This window comes from Mustela lutreola, chromosome 7 (genome assembly GCF_030435805.1).
Source record: "Mustela lutreola isolate mMusLut2 chromosome 7, mMusLut2.pri, whole genome shotgun sequence".
NCBI classification, from domain to species: Eukaryota; Metazoa; Chordata; class Mammalia; order Carnivora; family Mustelidae; genus Mustela; species Mustela lutreola.
In genome coordinates, this window is record NC_081296.1 from 21,294,457 (window position 1) to 21,312,042 (window position 17,586).

Genomic DNA, 17,586 nt, shown 5'->3' on the forward strand with positions numbered 1-17,586 from the left:
GAGAGGGAGGGCACCGCTGGCCTGCTGGCCGAGGCCCTGCTCGATTCTTGCCTTCTCAGAGACCCTGCTTGGAATTCCACAATACACCGTTTTGTGTTTATTTTTAAGCAGTTTATTTTTAAACACCGTTTTGTGTTTTTTTTCCCTAATTGTGTTTATTTTTATTTCCAAACCAAAGGATGATGGTTCCTTTTGGTTTCATAATTATCTTATTAAAAAAAATAATAATAATAAGGATCGAAGCAAAAGCCTCTGTTTTGGGCGGCTACCCGCGCGCGTGGGCACATGCGCGGGAGTGAGTGTGCAGACACACGTGTGTGGCTTTCTTTAAGAAAATGAAATGAAGCATAAAATAAGCCCTTAACAGTAACCTAAGGAATAAAACAAAATCATTTACAACACATGGGATTGTTGCAGGATATGTCAAGATTAGATGGTTTAAGGGCGCTATCCGGAATGTGGAAGCAATTATAATGAAATTCATGACTCATTAGCAAACATTCCATATTGTGTTTCTCATTTCTGGGTCAATGTTACTGGGAAATATAGACTTAAGCTTTAGATGTTTCATTGACTTTGGGGTGCGCTTATAGATAGTTGGACCATACAGGGACATAAAGCAAAGACTCCAGGATGAAGTCCTTCCTTTCTCAGACGTAGGCAATTTGGTCCGCAAGCTAAGGATGAACCAAATAACCTCGAAAGCATGTTGGGAAGAATTAAGTTGATGATAGGAAGGTTGTCTGCAAATGTAAAGTAGGACTTGTGTGGTGCAAACATGAACGGCCGGATGTCGGGGGGATTTCGCATACACGCTGCTTGGTATGCAAAATGCCTGGTGAACTCAAGTACCCAATACTGAACATAATGGGAACCAGATGTCTAACAGAGAGAAAAAAATATTTTATAACAATAAATGTGACATTGACTCTTAAAGGGTTTCTCTGCTTTTAAACAGCTTCCCTGTCTTCTCTCCCTCATATTTTCAAATGGTTTAAAGTAGATCGTGTAAAGAAATTATTCTCGTATTTGTAAAGAAGAGCTGTCTAACCTGCCACGGGCTTCGCAAATGCATACAGGAGGAGAAACGATCTGAAAAAGATAATTTGGGGGAATTCATTCATTTGCGAAAGCACCGTGCTCAGCAATGCAAAAATGAAATTAAGGCCAATAAAGCATGATTCCTCCTGCCCCTTACAAACTTGAACTAGACATGAGGCCTTAAGATGTGCACAGCTGTTACGGGAGCATGGCAAAAACAAGCCCTGGGCAAGGGACACAAAGTGCCCTGAGAATTCGAAGGAGCAAGAGGAAACTCCTGCGGTGGGACATTCCACGAGGAAGGGTCATCCTCTGTGGAACCCACACACACCCTCTCCCCTGCCCTGCACCAACGCAGACCCGTGGGGCTCTCCTGCTCTCCCGCTGGTCACTGCAGTGGACACCCCGCCACCCTGCTCCATCTGTCAGCCTCTCCTGACCTGACCCCCTCCCAGAACAACTCTGCCTTGGCCGTTAGGGTCGCCATCCTGAAGCCTGGATGTCATCTGGCGATCAAGTGGTGAGCTCTGTAGTTGAGCCTGGGGTCCACTTCCCACTCTGCCACTTACTGGTTGTGACCTTTGGAAAGTCACTTAACCACCCTCCTTCTATCTGCCTTTTCCCATCTGCAAGGCTAGGGTCATAAAAGCACATGTCCTCTGGGCTTGATGTCAGGATTGAATGAGATTCTGCGCACAAGGTGCTCCACCAGGTACCGCCATGAGGTCAGAGCACAGATAATACAAACTTTTTTAGCTCTTCTTCTGTCAAGCATCAGAACTGGTTTTTACAACAACAACAATCTCAATTCCTTATTTTGGTGTGACAGGTTGCTTAAGAGCTGATGCATACATGCCTCTCCAACTCTTTCCCCCAGTCCCTTCTGTCAGATGCCCAACTCTTCTCCAATCTTGTCTGTTTGTCCTCACTCAGGCAGGGCTGAGTGATGTGTTCCAGTCCCCATACCTCTGCCCAGCATGGATGGTCCTCCCTCCACCTACCTACCTAGCATATTTTTGCTTACCCCGCAGTCCTCTGCTCTAGCAGACCTCTCTGTGTCTTCTCTGAGAGCCCGTGAAAGAATAAATGCCCCCTTAGCTAGGCCTACGGTCAGAAGCTCATGGCTCATACAGATAGTACACATAAGTAAAGCAGCAAAGGGTAGTAGAGCAGGGAGTGGTGGGAACTGTGCAAAAAAAAAAAAAAAAGAGAGAGAGAGAGAGAGAACCGGTACCATAGCTAATGGGTCAGCCACGCCTCACTGTTGTCATGCTAACATGAGGGCTCCATATTGCCAAAACTTCCATTTTTTTTTCAAGGTGAGACAGAAATCTACATTTTTACCTGAAATCTCTAGTTACTCCTTGTTGGCAACTAAAAACGTTTCTAAATGCTATAACCTTGGACCCACCAAAACCGTCTGGAGACAATTGGGCTGATTGTGCAGACTGTGACTCAGGGATTTCCTTCCAGATACGCATCTCCATTCTGGCGAATTTAACTATGATCTATAATTGTTTGTGTATCCCCTTGTCCAACAGACAATGCTCCCTGAGGCAAGGAGCATTCTGGTTTTGGGTTTTCTTCATCTTTCTGGTGCACAGTAGAATGGGTAGCTCAAAGAAGCATCTCAGTGAATTTCATATTGATATTTCCTGAGCCTAGAAACCAGGGTACATGAGATGGGCAGGTGCGGGATTGTTCCTGTTAGGTCAAAGGGTCAAAGTGTTCCTGTTTCAAGTAGTCCTCTTTCTAGAGAGGAAAGGTTTTCTAGATATCATTCAGCCTGGTCAATAGGTGACTTCCTTAGAACTGTCTAGAACTCTTCCTCAAAGCTCCAAAGACCTCTCCAGGGTTAGCAATGCAAAAGCCAGCTCTAACAATATAAACCTATCCTATAAACCTATTTCTGTATATAAACTTGATCTCCACCTGGTATGTGAGGAAGTACATGAATGAGTGAAATCTACCTGAAAAACCCCAATTTGAATATCAGATGTAAAAACATTTTAAAAACTTTCAGACATAACACTGTGTGAATTTTGTTGGAAGGTGAGCATTCAGCAAATCCTGGACACAGAGAGGTACACGTTGTCTCTGAAACTGTGGACGTGAAAAAAAAATGGGAAAGGCTGGGCTGTGGACAACTTAGAAAATTCAGTGAAAGTAGTGACAGTTTTGAGCTCTTTAAATGTTTATAATCTGTGACCCGATGATGCAACTTGTAGGCACTTATCTCAAGAAAATAACATGTAAATGTTTGAGGATATTTGTCAGAGCTTTGTCTCTAATGCTGAAAAGTATGGGGGCTGTTTCATGAGCAATTACAGAGGATTTAGGATTACGGTAATTAATAATTATAGGCAAAATCTATCGAGCCCTTACTTTTGTGGCACGATTGTGTCCTGGGAACATTCGATTTCATTACATCACTGGACCACATCCTTATACCCATTTAACAGATGGGGAGCCTGGGACAGAGTATTTAAATACATTGCCCAAGTCACATAGCAAACTATGTGTCAGGCATTTGGACTCAGTACTATCTAATGCCAGAGTTTAAGCAGCATGTTTCACTTTCCCCATAAATATTCAAACATCCACTGTTGTCACTGTGTAGGCCCCAAAATCATAATCTCGAAGAATATCCAATGACACAGAAAAAACATATGAATCAGAAAAGCAGGTTGCAAAAAAGTATCCCCTTGCTCAGATATTGTTAGGGGGAAATGTCAGAATCCCACAGACACAGTTCCACCATTAAGGGAGAATTTAAGATATGAATAAGAGGTTAGAGCACAAAATTCACCACAGAAATTCCTGCCAGGATCCAAGGAATGCTTCTAGACTCCTGTCTTCTCTACTTGTCTCTTGCAAACCACCATCTCCAATAAAGTTTTAGGCTTCAAAGTGAAAATTCTAACTCCACCTTGATGTGCTATCATGGGTCCAGATCCCAATATTATCTGATTTACATTAAGGAAAGGGCAGGTACCGGCCTAGTGAGGACCTGATGGCCCAGACTTGTCCAGTTAGCTGGGGTCAGAGGCTCTGGTTTTGCCACAGTTGTTTCTATAAAATAGCAAACAACTTGGAGAAAAGCACTGCCCATCTAAGTAGCAATTTTTTTTTTTCTGAACAAAATATGGAGGGAAAAGAGTAGCCCACACAAAGGTCTTAACAATGTTTATATCCACAATATTGGTTTTCTTGTTTTTGCTTCTTTTGTGTGTTCTAAATTCTCTACGGTGGATATATATCATTTTTATACTAAGAGGAGAGAAGGACTTAAACCTACATGGGGATTTAAAAGTGAAGGTCTAGGGGCACGGGGCGGGGGGGCTCAGGTGGTTGAGCATCTGACTCTTGGTTTCAACTCAGGTTACGATCTCAGGGTCCTGGGATCGAACCCCGTGTTGGGCTCCGTGTGCTCAGAGTCTCTCCCCCTCTCCCTCTGCCCCTCCTGCTCATGCTCTCTCTCCCTCTTATTCTCTAAGATAAATAAATAAATCTTTTTATTTTTAAGTGAATGTCTATAGTTAGTAATATCTGGAGAACAGAGACTGAGATGCAAAGAAAACATTTCTTTTGTAATGGCGGGATATAGGAAACTCTTACCAGAGAAAGGTCAGCAGCTGAGCAGCAAAGCCCACCGGAGAGTTTGTGGCTGTGGACAAGGCCTCACCATGAAGATAGTACACCATCAAAGCTGTAGCCAATGGAGATACTGGATGTTGGACAAACCAGGGCCCATTGCCCTGGGACACTGTGCGGGACAAAGGGCACCGAGGATAAGACAAGTCAGAGCAGAGAAAAAGGCATGAGCTACACAGAATATAGAACACGGTTTTAGAAGGCAAGAGACAATGGCCACAAAGAGGGAACCCAACATGAAGATACATATTTCAAGCAGTCAAATGAGGAGGGGGACTGGGAAAGGCAGGGAGAGATCTCGTCTGAGAAATGGCCGTAGAGAAGCAAAAAGAAAGGAAACCTTTTTCATGCACGGAAAGCATAGTGGTGACCAAGGGGGAGAGAGGGATGGAAAGATTTTGAGGACCACAGAAGAAGAATGTTGTTGAAAGGAAGGATGGTTTGTGGAATAAACATGAGGCAGGGGAAGAGAAAACGGATAACAGGATACAAAGTTATAAAGAACAAATGTTAGGGCTTGAATAAAGTTGGCTAGAACACCCACTCCAGAGTCAGGGAGTGTTAGCCTTCACCATCTAACCTGCTCTAAAGCTCTCCAAAAGAGAAGAGGCCACAGGCCTTCCTACCTGCCCTCTGCCTATGGCCTCTCCACACACGAGTTCCTCTTGCTCCCCATTTGGCACATTTTTTGCTATCACCTCACATTCTGGGGAATGGATACTTCATTCCTTTCTACTGATTACTTAACTGGAGCATAGCTCCAACTCAATGAGAAGTTTCTGAAGGGCTGAAGGTTGAGAACAGGTGACATCATGATTGGACATTTTAGCAGTTTGAAGGCGTAGCCACAAGTTCTGGAACATTCCTCAAATGCACAGGAAGGGTCTATGGGCCTTCTCCTTGAATCTGAGCTGACCGGACTGACTGGTGGACCCATTGTGTATATGCGTGGGCCAGACCAGAAAGGAGGGCTCAGCCTCTACCTCGTTCTCTTTGGATCCTCACCTCTGGAGCCCTGAGAGGCTGGGAAAGGAGCACAGGGATGAGCTGCTGTGAACAGTGACCAGGCATTCCGGCTAGTGGCCCCAGCTGAGGTTCCAGCAAAGGCCAGTGTGAGTCCCCACGTGTCAGTGGGAAAGCCTTAGAGGTGACCTGGGCCACCTGCAGACCTCATCCTCACAAAATAAGACCCACCTGCTGAGCCCAGTCAGCATTCAGCACCATGGCGGATAATAAAATGTTGCAGTTTTAAGCAAATAAATTTTAAGGGGATCTATCCTACAGAAATAGAGAACCAGAACAGACATCATTGATTCTCAAAATATGTGTTAAATTTAATTTAACACCAAGGAGCACTTGGGTGGCTCAGTCGATTAAGCATCGGACTCTTAGTTTTAGCTCAGGTCATGATGGGACGGAGCCCCTCCTTGGGCTCCACACTGGGCACGGAGCCTACTTAAGATTCTTTCTGTCCCTTGCCCTTTGCCCCTCCCCCTCAGCTAGCACAGGCACAAGCCTGTGCACGTGGGCGCGCTCTCTCTCTCTCTCCCTCCCTCCCTTTCCGAAGGAAAAAAAAAATTTTGTCAATTCAACAGCAGATAAGGAAAGGCAGCATTATCTCACGATCTTTTCCTCTCCCTTCGTCTTACCCTCCAGGCACTATCTTCTCCGGTCCTTCCTCAGGTTCTCTGTGTACCCTGGTCCCCTCCCCACCCAGTTTTCCTTCTCTCTCTCTCCAACTCTGGAATTCTCCCCTTTCTTTAATGGCCAAGGGACCTGTAGAAGAGAGAGCCACGTTCTCGCCGTACCTATAAAAGGCTTCTGTTTTCTCTTTTTGGCATGAACAAGCTCAAATCTTTAAAAATATATATATATAATATAATAAAATAAAAAAACAACAACAACAAAACGCTGTTCCCATTTTTCTGTTCTTTACTGACTTTAGTCCTCCTTCCTGAATGATCTCTAGGTCTTGTGCACACTTTTTAGGTTGTAAAAACCACGAACAAGATATTCTCCCCAGGGATGATATTGGCTAGACTCTCGGCCCCTTCTGGAAAGCACTATTGTCTTGGCCACCCTCGGACTTCTTGTAGCTGTCCTGTCCATCAGCTGTAGGAGTCCGGACTCGCTTCCCCAGCCAGGACACTGGTCTGCAGGCTGCAGCTGCGTGAGGGGCTTGAGTGGGAAGATAGCAAGCAGGGTGGTCAGGACCGCTGTGAGGACGGCCCTCCCCCGGCAGCTTCAAATGAGGCCTCTCAGGAGGGGTGCTCAGACGCTGTGGCCCGGACACCACCTGGTCACCCTGCTCAGAGAGGGGGTGACCCGCACAACGGCAGCTGATAAAGCATGGAGGCTGGGGAGACAGGCAAGAACCAGACCAGGGAGCTTCCCCACCTCCTCTATGGAAGGAAGGGCCTTCCATCTGTGCTGTCCCTGAGGGGGTAGCCTTAGCCACCCCCTCAAAATGTCATTGGTGACAGGCCCAGGTGGGTGCCCATGGCCAGATTCGTGGCCTTGCATACCTGCACAGAGCTCTGGAGGAGCACCCAGTGGCTCCGCAGAGAAATGGAGAAGCACCCCCCAGGAATGGCAGGCACATTGCTACAGGGAACGCGTGCCGGGCTGGCAGACTGCGCCAGCGGACGGCAAAGTAACATCATCTCAGGTCAAGGAGAAAGCCCCAGGGCCCAAAATAGCTGCCCTTCCCAGTTGCCACAGGGTCTAAAATTATACCATTGAAGATTTATTCCTTCGCACACCTCACTTTCATTGGGGGCCGGTCCTGTGCGGGGTGGCTGGGGGGTGGGCCGCGGGGAACCCACGAAATGTCTTCGCGTGAAGGTGTAAAAAGCCCTGCCAGGTCCACAGAGTTCTGTAGGGGCGGGAACGGTGGGAGGTGTTGAAAGGGGAGGAAGAAGGCAGAGGACTTGTGAGTGAGGGAAACCAAAAGGAAACTTCTCCTGTTTCAGGGTTTTACCCAGAAGGATCCTTGCTGGCAGCTACCTCGTAAAGCCAAGGCCTGAACAATTTGCCAGTAAATTTGAACCATGCATGCAAACAATGCTAATAATTTATTCCTTGAGATGCCTTTCTAATACATTATTATGCAGGGCTGCACATGCTTCTACTTCAAACTGCCTAAACGGAAAAAAAAAAAAAAAAAAAAAAGGTAAATTAAGGGGCAATTAGAAAGAATAACAGGAGAAGCATGGGAAATGCTATAGGTCTATCATGCCAGAAGACAGGGGGAAGCTCCAAGGAGGTAATCAGATCATTTCAACCAAAGCCTCCATTTTCTGAGGGAAGGACCCCCTCAGAAATTCAGGGAAAGCCGTCTTTGTGTATAGAAGTTTGGTTAACCTGACCCCGGAGGACCAAGCAGTAAACAAAATAAAAACAAGCGATCGCTATTGGAAATACACCTCTGGTCCCCTGTTTCAACTAGCAACAGCTCTGCCTGACTCCATTATTATGTTTTTAAATTCTTACTTTAAATAATTTTTTTTTTCTTAAAGTCGGTGCCACGCCGAGCGGGGAGCCTGATGCGAGGCTTGAACTCAAAACCCTGAGATCAAGACCCAAGCTGAGATCAGGAGTCAGATTCTTGCTTAACTGACTGAGCTGCCCAGGCACTCCCCACCTGATTTCATTTTTACAGCCCTTAAGAAGTAGGCAATATTTCAGAGGGGTAACCCCTCCCCCTTCTGCCACCACCTTCGTTTAAGCCACTCCAGGGACAGGAAGTGAAGTGCCACGGGTGCCACTGATGAGCTTTATAGGCAGAGGCAGGGATAAAAGTGGGGAACAGGGAAACCAAGGAGTAAGGCAAGAGGAAAGAAAGGGTGTGCAGGTCTGAGAACAATGGGTTTCCTCCCAAATGATCACATTTCGATATCATTTGGTACTTTATAAAGAACTAGCTGCTACATCATTTTATCTCCAATGTTCCACCCCTCATGAAGCAAGGAAATTTTTTTTTAAGATTTGATTTCTTTGTTTGAAAAAAGAGAGCACAAGCAGGGGCAGGGAGTGTCAGAGGAAGAGGGAGAAGCAGGCTCCCCAAAGAGCAGGGAGCCCTATGCAGGGCTCGATCCCAGGAAGCTGGGATCATGACCTGAGTGAAAGGCTTCACCGACTGAGCCACCCAGGCACCCCACGGAAATTTTACTCCCATTTATACGAATGAGAGCCCTTCGGAGGAGATACCAGGTGACTTCCCTAAGGTCACCCTAGAGGAGTACATGGGGATGTGGGAAGGGCTTGACACCGAGTCTAACTAACTCACTCCCATGTTTTCTCTACTCCAACAGTCTTTGAAGTTACAGGGTATAGGGATCCAAGAAACATTACTCCTGGGTCTATGAGTAACTTTCAGAGTGATTTCTAAAGCTACGATTTCCCTCCTCAACCTTGATTCATTCATTCACTCACTGGAGAAGGATGTGAGTCTTGCCTCACTGGGGACAGCGTCTAGGAATGTGGGTTCACCTTCATGGAGATGTCCTGTAGATAATTCCTTGATGGCCAACTCAACTGCCCCCTTTCAACTGCCCCTGACCATGTAATTGGAAATGACCCCTGCCATCCTCTGCCAATCACTCTTGTCTAATTTTCCCGTAGTACTTACCACCACCCCAAAGTCATGTCATTCATCTTTGTTTACTTTATTGCAGCTTGTCTTCTCTAGAAAATGAGGTCCTTCAGAACAAGGACCCCCCTGCCTCACTCGAAGCTGTCTCTCCAAGACTTAACAAAAACTCCCATGCGCAGTAGGTGCTCAATAAACATTTGTCCACTAAATGAAACTGAATGTCAAAGAGGCCTTTCTTCCATTGCCTACTATGTGTCCAAAGTAGTGTGAGGCCATTTACACCAATTATCTCATTGAATCAAGATGACATAGGCCAGCTGGAACACAATATGAAGAAGGCAGAGTTTTACCAATGGCGAGTGCTTGGAAAGATTAAAGCTAAATTCGTAATGCCTGTACCCTATGCCCCTTAACGCAAGAACAAGGGCCATTTTGTGACGTTAAAAGGTAACAAATTTAAAATGAATAAAAGGAAATACTTTTTAAAACAGCGTATAATCTACCTGTGGAATTCACAGCTGCAGGATATTATTGGGGCAAATAGTCTAGCAAGATTCGAGAAAGGATTAGACATTTATATGAATAGGAAAAATATTGGCAGTTACACTAACTAGGTTAAAAAGTTACAAGGCATGTCCGTCCTGGGCTCCAGGGCATAACTGTTCACCAGCTGGGGTGAGGAAGGAATTTCCCCTCGTGATGGAGGCTTGCATAATTGGCCAGATGCACATTGGCTCGTATGTTTGCCTTAACAGAGACAGAGACCACAGCCCTGGGGAAGTTCCTGGAGAAGACAGACCAATGACCTCTTACCCAGGTATTCTGGACCCTCTTGCGCAATCCCAAACAACAGGTAGCAAAGACCCATAACATCTTTTAGGACTCGTACCTGAAAATGTTACCATTTTGGGAACGGTGAACAATAATTTTCTCCCTCCTGATGATGAAAATATTTAATGGAATGAGATCAGGCCAGCGGTAATCCCATTAGCAACACAGCCAACCGTGCCTGGAGGATGCCTGAGCATTTCCCAACCTCAGCACATTGGAGTCCTGAGAGAATCTCATCCAAAGGTCTCGTCCAACCACTGGTCACATCCGTCTAAGACTGAGCCTTGCACACGTGCCCTTGGTACATGTGTGTTTAATGTCAGTGCATTTCTGCAGGTGTGGAAGGGAAAATTGCTCCTAATACCGTCCAAAGTCTTTCTCGGTTATACTGCCAGGCACAACCGTTGATTCTTGGTGATGTGTGGTATGCACTTTTTCTTTTTCATCCTAACATGAAAAAACCAAAAGGCCATTGTTCACCACGCATCCAAACGCAAGTGTTCACAGTAACATGCTGTCACATTAAAGAAAACAGTGAAACTACGTTATTTATTATACTCACTTTATTGCCCTTACACAGGTGTAGACAAGGCTCTGAAGAAATTGTATCACTGTCTGAACTGCTAACGAAAGAACATTCCCCACATCGTGAGACAAAGAACATTCTGCAAGCCAAAACACAGAGAGAAATTTTCATTTAAATCCTCAAACCAGCTATGAGCGTAAAAGACTTCAAAAGTAAATAGACACAGAACAAAATGTGGCACACATATAAATGGATATGTTTTGATGAGAGCAACACCATAGATGGCATTAATATTTTCTTTTTTTTTTTTTTTAAGTTTTTATTTATTTATTTATTTGTCAGAGAGAGAGGAGCGAGAGTGAGCACAGGCAGACAGAGTGGCAGGTAGAGGCAGAGGGAGAAGCAGGCTCCCTGCCAAGCAAAGAGTCCGATGTGGGACTCGATCCCAGGACGCTGGGATTATGACCTGGGCTGAAGGCAGCTGCTTAACCAACTGAGCCACCCAGGCGTCCTGGCATTAATATTTTCAAATATGTTCTCACACAAAATATGGGAAGAACCGCCGGTCTAGGCCATAGCCATCAAGGGAATGCTCAAGTCACTCTGGGCAAAGTCCTTTCCATGTAAATGCAAGATTTGCTCCATTATAAGGTTTCCTTCCTTAAGTTGGCAAAAGAATCTTCAGCAGATTGTCTTAGTATAAGATCAGACTTCGACTACCTAAGAGAAAAGACCTTAAACACTTAATTGTTGCTTCAGATACCGACCTGGCACTTCACGGGCTGGTTGCAAATAAGCTTTTTCAAGTTTTTCAAGTTCTCTGGTCTAAGTTTTTTTCTTTACTCTTCCATGTGATTACCAAAAGACCAGAGCTTGTCAGATATGTGTTTGCTGGGGCTGGCTGTTTTTGGTTTGGAGATTTGGAGTTACTTTTTGGGGGGCGAGGGGTGGTGGCTAATATATATATATTTTTTTTTACTTAAAATTATCCACATATCATGAGGAATGCTAAGTTAAGAGTGTGAGCTCTGTAGTCCACCAGGATGGGGTTCAAATCTCATACTAGCTGTCTGATCTCAAATAATCCAATGAACCTTCCCCCTTCCTCATCAGTAAAATGGAGAAAAAATAAAATCTAGCTTCATCTAGCAAGCACACCAGAGGGGGCAGTGACTACAAAGGATCTGACACATTGCCTGTCACATTTTCAGTAGACAATGAGTGTTATCTATTATTATGACTGCACATGGTTTGCCCATATATCTGTAATCCTGGGGAGTACATTTCCTCTTCCGATGTTATGACATCATTTGCATACCAACATCGCGAAAATATTTTATAGTTCCCTTTCCCATATTGTTAGGTTTATATTAAGGTTCTAAGTACTGTACCAAGAGCTCAAAGAACATCTCTGAGGGGCACCTGGCTGGCTCAGTGGGGAAGCATGTGACTCTTTTCTTTCTTTTTTTTTTTTTTTTATTAACATATAATGTATCATTTGTTTCAGGGGTTCAGGTCTGTGATTCTTCAGTCTTACACTATCCACAGCACTCACTATAGCATGTGATGTTTGATCTCAGGGTCACAAGTTCAGGCCCCATGTTGGGTGGAGAGATTGCCTAAACAAATGAAACTTTAAAAATAAATACATTAATTAATTTTAAAGAACATCTTTGGGCATTCTTTTTGGTACTGAAAATGGATTGATTCCCAGGAATGAAATTATTTGATCAAGGGTTATAAAAATTTGTAAGGTCTTGACACACACTGCCAAACGAGTTTCCAGAGAGGGTTTAGAAAGCATAACCTACCACACAAGTTATGTGAGACTCATTTTTACCACCACCCGGTGAACAATGGGAATTGCCACGGATCAGGAATAAAAAGGAAAAACATTAAAAAATCACAGAAAGACCTTATACAATAAGCTATTGTCTTTCCAGATCTAGCCAAAAAAAAAAAAAAAAAAAAAAAAACCAACCTGCTGTGAATGGTGCAAATTTTCATGCCCTCCACACCTACCTGTTTCCCTCCAAGCCCTTTCTGGAAGGACTGCACTCCGCCTCTCAGAAGTGTCCCCTCCTCCAGCCACATACCTCGTAGTTTTCCGGCTCAGTGAAGTCCGAGGGGGAAGGAGCAGATTCCTCTTTGCTGCAGACGCGCCCAGCGGTCCCGTGAAGGTCGGCCTCGCGACTGCCCGCCGCTGGCATGGAGATGGCGTAGTCAGGAGCAATCCCAAAGGAAATGCGACCTGGGGAGGCTAATACATAAATATTTTCTTGCAAGGTGGAGTGAAGTAGAATGACACAGCCCACATCTGACCACAAAACATGGAAGGTGTAACCCAATGAGGCGTATCACCTGAGCTCTGAAAGGCATCATTGGAGGAGGAACTCTTGGTTTGTGCGGTTTTGCCAGAGACCTAAATACCTGGGTTTGTGGGAAGAAAGAAAGAAAAAGAAAAAAGAAGAAGGCAAAGAAAGAAAGAAAGAAAGAAAGGGGAAGGAAGGAAAAAAGAAGGAAGAGAGGGAGGAAGAGGAAAGAAGGAAGGAAGGAAAGAAAGAAAGAAAGAAAGAATGAGAAAGACAAATGAAAGGCAACACTTCGGTCTGTGATAGTGAATTTACCTCACATAAAAGGTGAGCGATTGACAATGTTGAAATGGAAATTTTCTGACTCAGGGTAACCCAAAAGAGGCTTTTCCTTGCCCCTTCCACACGAGCGTCCTGATGACCCCTCTTTAAGACTGTTGAAACAAGTCCTGAGGAGTCCCGGAAATTCATCTGAAGTCTGTGTGAGCATTTTTCTAAGAAGAGAACCTCTAACCCCCGACTCATCCGCATAAAACTGTCCAAGGAGAAATCTCTCCCAAGTTGCTCTCATGAATAAGGCTGGTCCAGCTGCTTCTCCAAGCTCGGTCACAATGCAGGAGTCAAAGAACAGGCACAAATCAGAGCTGGACTCATTCAGCATCTGTGGATTGCATGGTGTCATTTGCTAAATTCCAGAACCCAGTGCTGGTTAAACAGGCTGGGAGGATTACTTCCTCCAATGATGGGGAGCACCGGCATGGCCTTTGGTCCATGGATGTCTGCACACCTGGGTACAAAGCACCCCTACAGGCAGGCAATAGGGCTGGAGATCTAAAGACTCAGCCTCGCATCACTTACCCTGTGGGACCTTATGTGAGCAATCAACCTCTCTGGGCCTTGGCTGCCTCTCCATTAACTGGAAATAGCAACACTTGCCTTGCTCCGTGATTGGGGGTGGGGGAAGCCCCAGTGTCTGGTACTCAGAAGTTGTAAGGTACACACGCGCGCACGCACACACACACACACACATACGAATGTGTGTGCACGCACTTGAGTTTTTGAAAATCAATTACTCCTCTCCATCTTTATAGCTCACGAGGTGATTTTTGAAAAGTCAATCAAGAAAGGAAGGAAAGAAACAGACTTTCCTCTTCAACAAGAAAAAGCAATTAAACGTCAAATATTAACTGTTCCTGGGAGTAAATTTTTTTAATGGGTTAAAGGCTTGGCCATTACAGGCCTCCAATATGTAATTTCTAAGAAAGGACTAGGTAATTTTTTTTTTAAATTAAGTGGAAGATAAAGCGCCGGAACAAGTGTATCTGTTCAGAAACCACTTTTTTATCCATTTTCCGGAGCTTCCCAATTGCATCATGCCTTTTAAGAGACCCGATCTGTTTAAACAGCACTTTATTTTAAACCCTCGCTTGTGAAAAGCACTGATTTATGATAGGGCTGATTAAAGCAATGGTGTCTTAAGCAATAATGATTTCAATAATAGGACTTTCACCAGTGTGCATTATTCTGATTCGCTCCCCACTTCTTCCCTAAGGGAGGGAGTACAGGTAGGTGGGGTGTAATATCAAAAAGCCCCTGGACAAATTCAGTATCAGAAAGGAACGTATAGCCAGGTAGACCGACGTACCCTTTTTGACGACGTGAGTGCCTTGTATTTTAATCTGCTCTGACAGACTCAAACAATTCCCTGAGGGGATCCTACCCGATATTATTAGGGTTATTTAGAGCTCCGATCCTCCTCTACTCCCACTGGGGCATATGGAAGTTGTAGGAATATTCATACTACAGACTCCCTCCGAGCATCGTACCTGAGAGTTTCTGGTCTCGGGCTGAAGGAAACAATTAAGCTCAGTGTTAGATCTTTAACTCATTCACAACTAACTTCAATAAAACACGTACCAAATATCCTCTCCTTACCTGAGGGCCCATCCCATGGACCAGGCTGGTGAGGAAGACATTCGTGTAGGATAGATTCCCATTAAAATCCCCAGCAGCGACTAGAAGGGAAAATTCCAATGACACCTTGACAGTTTTTCTTCTTTCATCAAATCAACTTTACAGATCTCTTCATTTGGTGCTATTAATTGGACTCTTACATGATTTACATCAAGCTCTTAATCTCAGCTACGCTATGGTGCTGTAGTCTTTAAAGGAGATGACCAGCAAATGCTTTATGCATGAATCCCTCTGCAAAAAATCACCTTAATACATTTTTAAACTTTTTTTTTCTTTCGGAATTTAGAAGTCCCAAGACACAAATGAAAGTGTTTGGGTCCAGCCATTAGAATTTTCAGCTTAGCCCTTGAAAAATGATGGGCCTAATTGCTTTACAGAAGAAAATCAGATCAAAGTCAAGATTCTTCCTTTTTTAAACTTTGTAATTATTTCTCAGACGACTCCTTGAAAGGCCTTAAAAATACTTCCATTGAAATGTATATGGGCTTTTTCCCTCTTCCTTTCAAATATGCTCTGTCGTGACTTTGACTTTGCCGTGTGGCCTTCCACTGCCTTCTTTGATGGCACTGCCTGAAAGGAAAGTTCTCAAACATCACCAGCACGGGCAGGGTACAGGGGCAGACAAAACAGGTGGTATACTGTGCTAAGAACTAGGCATCGCACCGTTTTATTCTGTAGCTCAGAAACAGGCAATTACAGGAAACCCCATTTCCTTCTTTGCGTGAAATTTCCAGCCAACCCTTAACACACAGACCTCCTTTCTGTCCTCTCCTTCCCAGCCCCTCTCCATAGCAAGCCCCCATTCTGCTTCCCAGCAAGCATTAAATTGAAGCTAACATGCTCCAACTTTTCTGGACCCTGAGTGTTAGGAGAACATCGGAACCTTCTCAATTGCTTTACATGGCATCCAGTTCTCCCAAAGTTACGGACTTCCTTGGTTAGAAGCGACCTTGGTGATTCTTCTCCACTCCCTTTATTTGATCAACGAAGGGGGAAAGACCCAAGGAGAAAAAGTGACTCGCCCAGGATCCCACAGTAGGGCTCTGCAACTTACCCTCTAGTGCTCTTCCCGTATCCGCTCACAGCCATGGTGCAGGACCAAGAGCAGTTCTCCAAAGTAGAATTTCACTGAGGCATCACCCTTCAAACAAATTTATTACAAAAGCATTGATGGTCCCCCATTTTGTGTTAGATGCCCTTCATCTCCTGAAATTCAACAATGACTGGAAAGCATTCTAATCTTGATTCAGTCACCTGCTAATGAATCTTCCTCACTGACTGTGTGCATACAGCAACCACGGACTGAACACTGCAGAGACCATGAAAGCAGGGAGGACATTTAGAGCCTTCCTCCCAACTTCTCGCTGGTGAGGAAGACATTCATGTAGGATAGATTCCCATTAAAATCCCCAGCAGCGACTAGAAGGGAAAATTCCAATGACACCTTGACAGGAGGGAACTGAGGCCCTGAAAGCCTTGAGAGCTAGTTCATGTCCCAGATAGGTCTAGAGCCAGTTCATGTCCCAGGAAGGTCTAGAGCAAATTCGTGTCCCAGGCGGATCTAGAACCCATGATGCCAACCATTGAGTCATGTTCTCTTGGCTTCAGTACATTCATCTGATCCAGAATGCAACCTACCATGGGGGCTCGATCAATTGCATTGATCATCAGCCTCTTTTCTGTGACCCTTCCAGTAAGTTAGTTTGTCCCTAGGCGCTCCTCCAACGTGCCACTTTAATTTGAGGACTACTCTCAGAGTACTAAAGTCCACACAGGGTACGTTCGCATTAAAATCCCGACCAGTGGGGCATCTGGGTGGCTAAGTTGGTTAACCTCCAACTCTTGATCTCAGCTCAGGTCTTGATCTCATGATTGTGAGTTCAAGCCCCACACTGGGCTTCGTGCTGGATGTAGAACTTATTAAAAAAAAAAAAAAAATGTCACGAGCAATTGGATGAAGGTCCCTGGAAAGCAGAGTTTAGCTACAGACACACTAGAACTACAGTGACCGGCACCATATGCATGGGAACAGCATCCACCCACACCTCTAATATATTCCAGATAAATCCAAAGAACTGGTGTGATAAGCCATGTCAACAGAAACACCAGGGTTGGGTTTGCACCTTCACCTTACTAATGGAATTTTTAGGGTTGCCACAGATATATTTAAAATAGTAGCTGCCATTTATATATATTTTCAATAATCTTATAAATCAACAATTTTCCATAATCTTAGCTGAAACTATAAATGCTAAGTGGACCCATTAAAGAAGAAATGTTAGATCTTTTTTTTTTTTTTAATGTGGTCTTCCAGGAAGCTGCCTCTGGACATAACTGCAGAAAATTAACACAATAAGTAAGGCATTATCGAAGAGCTATTAACTGATTACACTAATAAAAACCAAATGGGGGCCTTAATTCTGTCCCTCTGGGAGAGAAGGACAGATAAAATAAACAACAGAAAAGAACACGAAGTAAAGGATAATTGACTTTAAACAATAATAATACAGAAACCTCCCACCAAGCAAAAAGAAAGGAAAAAAATTAATCCAGATAGCTCCCTTCACTTTGGGAAAGATAGAAGAAAAAGCTTATCCTGCCTTGTTAAGACCTAAGTGTGGCACCAATAAGGGCGTTTTCCAGGCTAACAAATT

The 17,586-nt window shown here is 44.5% G+C and overlaps 1 protein-coding gene and 1 long non-coding RNA gene across 4 annotated transcripts in view; one reads left to right on the forward strand and one right to left on the reverse strand.

Moving 5' to 3' along the window:
• The window catches only part of LOC131835672 (uncharacterized), a 286,091-nt gene that overhangs the window by 262,278 nt on the left and 6,227 nt on the right, over positions 1 to 17,586 (forward strand). The window lies entirely within an intron of this gene.
• Positions 1 to 17,586, reverse strand: part of LOC131835667 (uncharacterized) — a 73,913-nt gene that overhangs the window by 23,825 nt on the left and 32,502 nt on the right. Inside the window, exons 3-9 of one of the 2 annotated variants that reach the window (XM_059180108.1) lie at positions 15,987 to 16,073; positions 14,894 to 14,973; positions 13,274 to 13,619; positions 13,008 to 13,076; positions 12,743 to 12,906; positions 10,683 to 10,785; positions 10,228 to 10,567 (exon numbers count right to left, since the gene is read on the reverse strand). In XM_059180108.1, the coding sequence (XP_059036091.1) occupies positions 10,478 to 10,567; positions 10,683 to 10,785; positions 12,743 to 12,906; positions 13,008 to 13,076; positions 13,274 to 13,489 (642 nt within the window). In that variant the 5' untranslated portion in view covers positions 13,490 to 13,619; positions 14,894 to 14,973; positions 15,987 to 16,073 and the 3' untranslated portion in view covers positions 10,228 to 10,477. Of the gene's footprint in view, positions 1 to 10,178; positions 10,568 to 10,682; positions 10,786 to 12,742; positions 13,620 to 14,893; positions 14,974 to 15,986; positions 16,074 to 17,586 lie in introns of those variants that run through there. The other variant, XR_009355310.1, reaches the window with a different exon arrangement.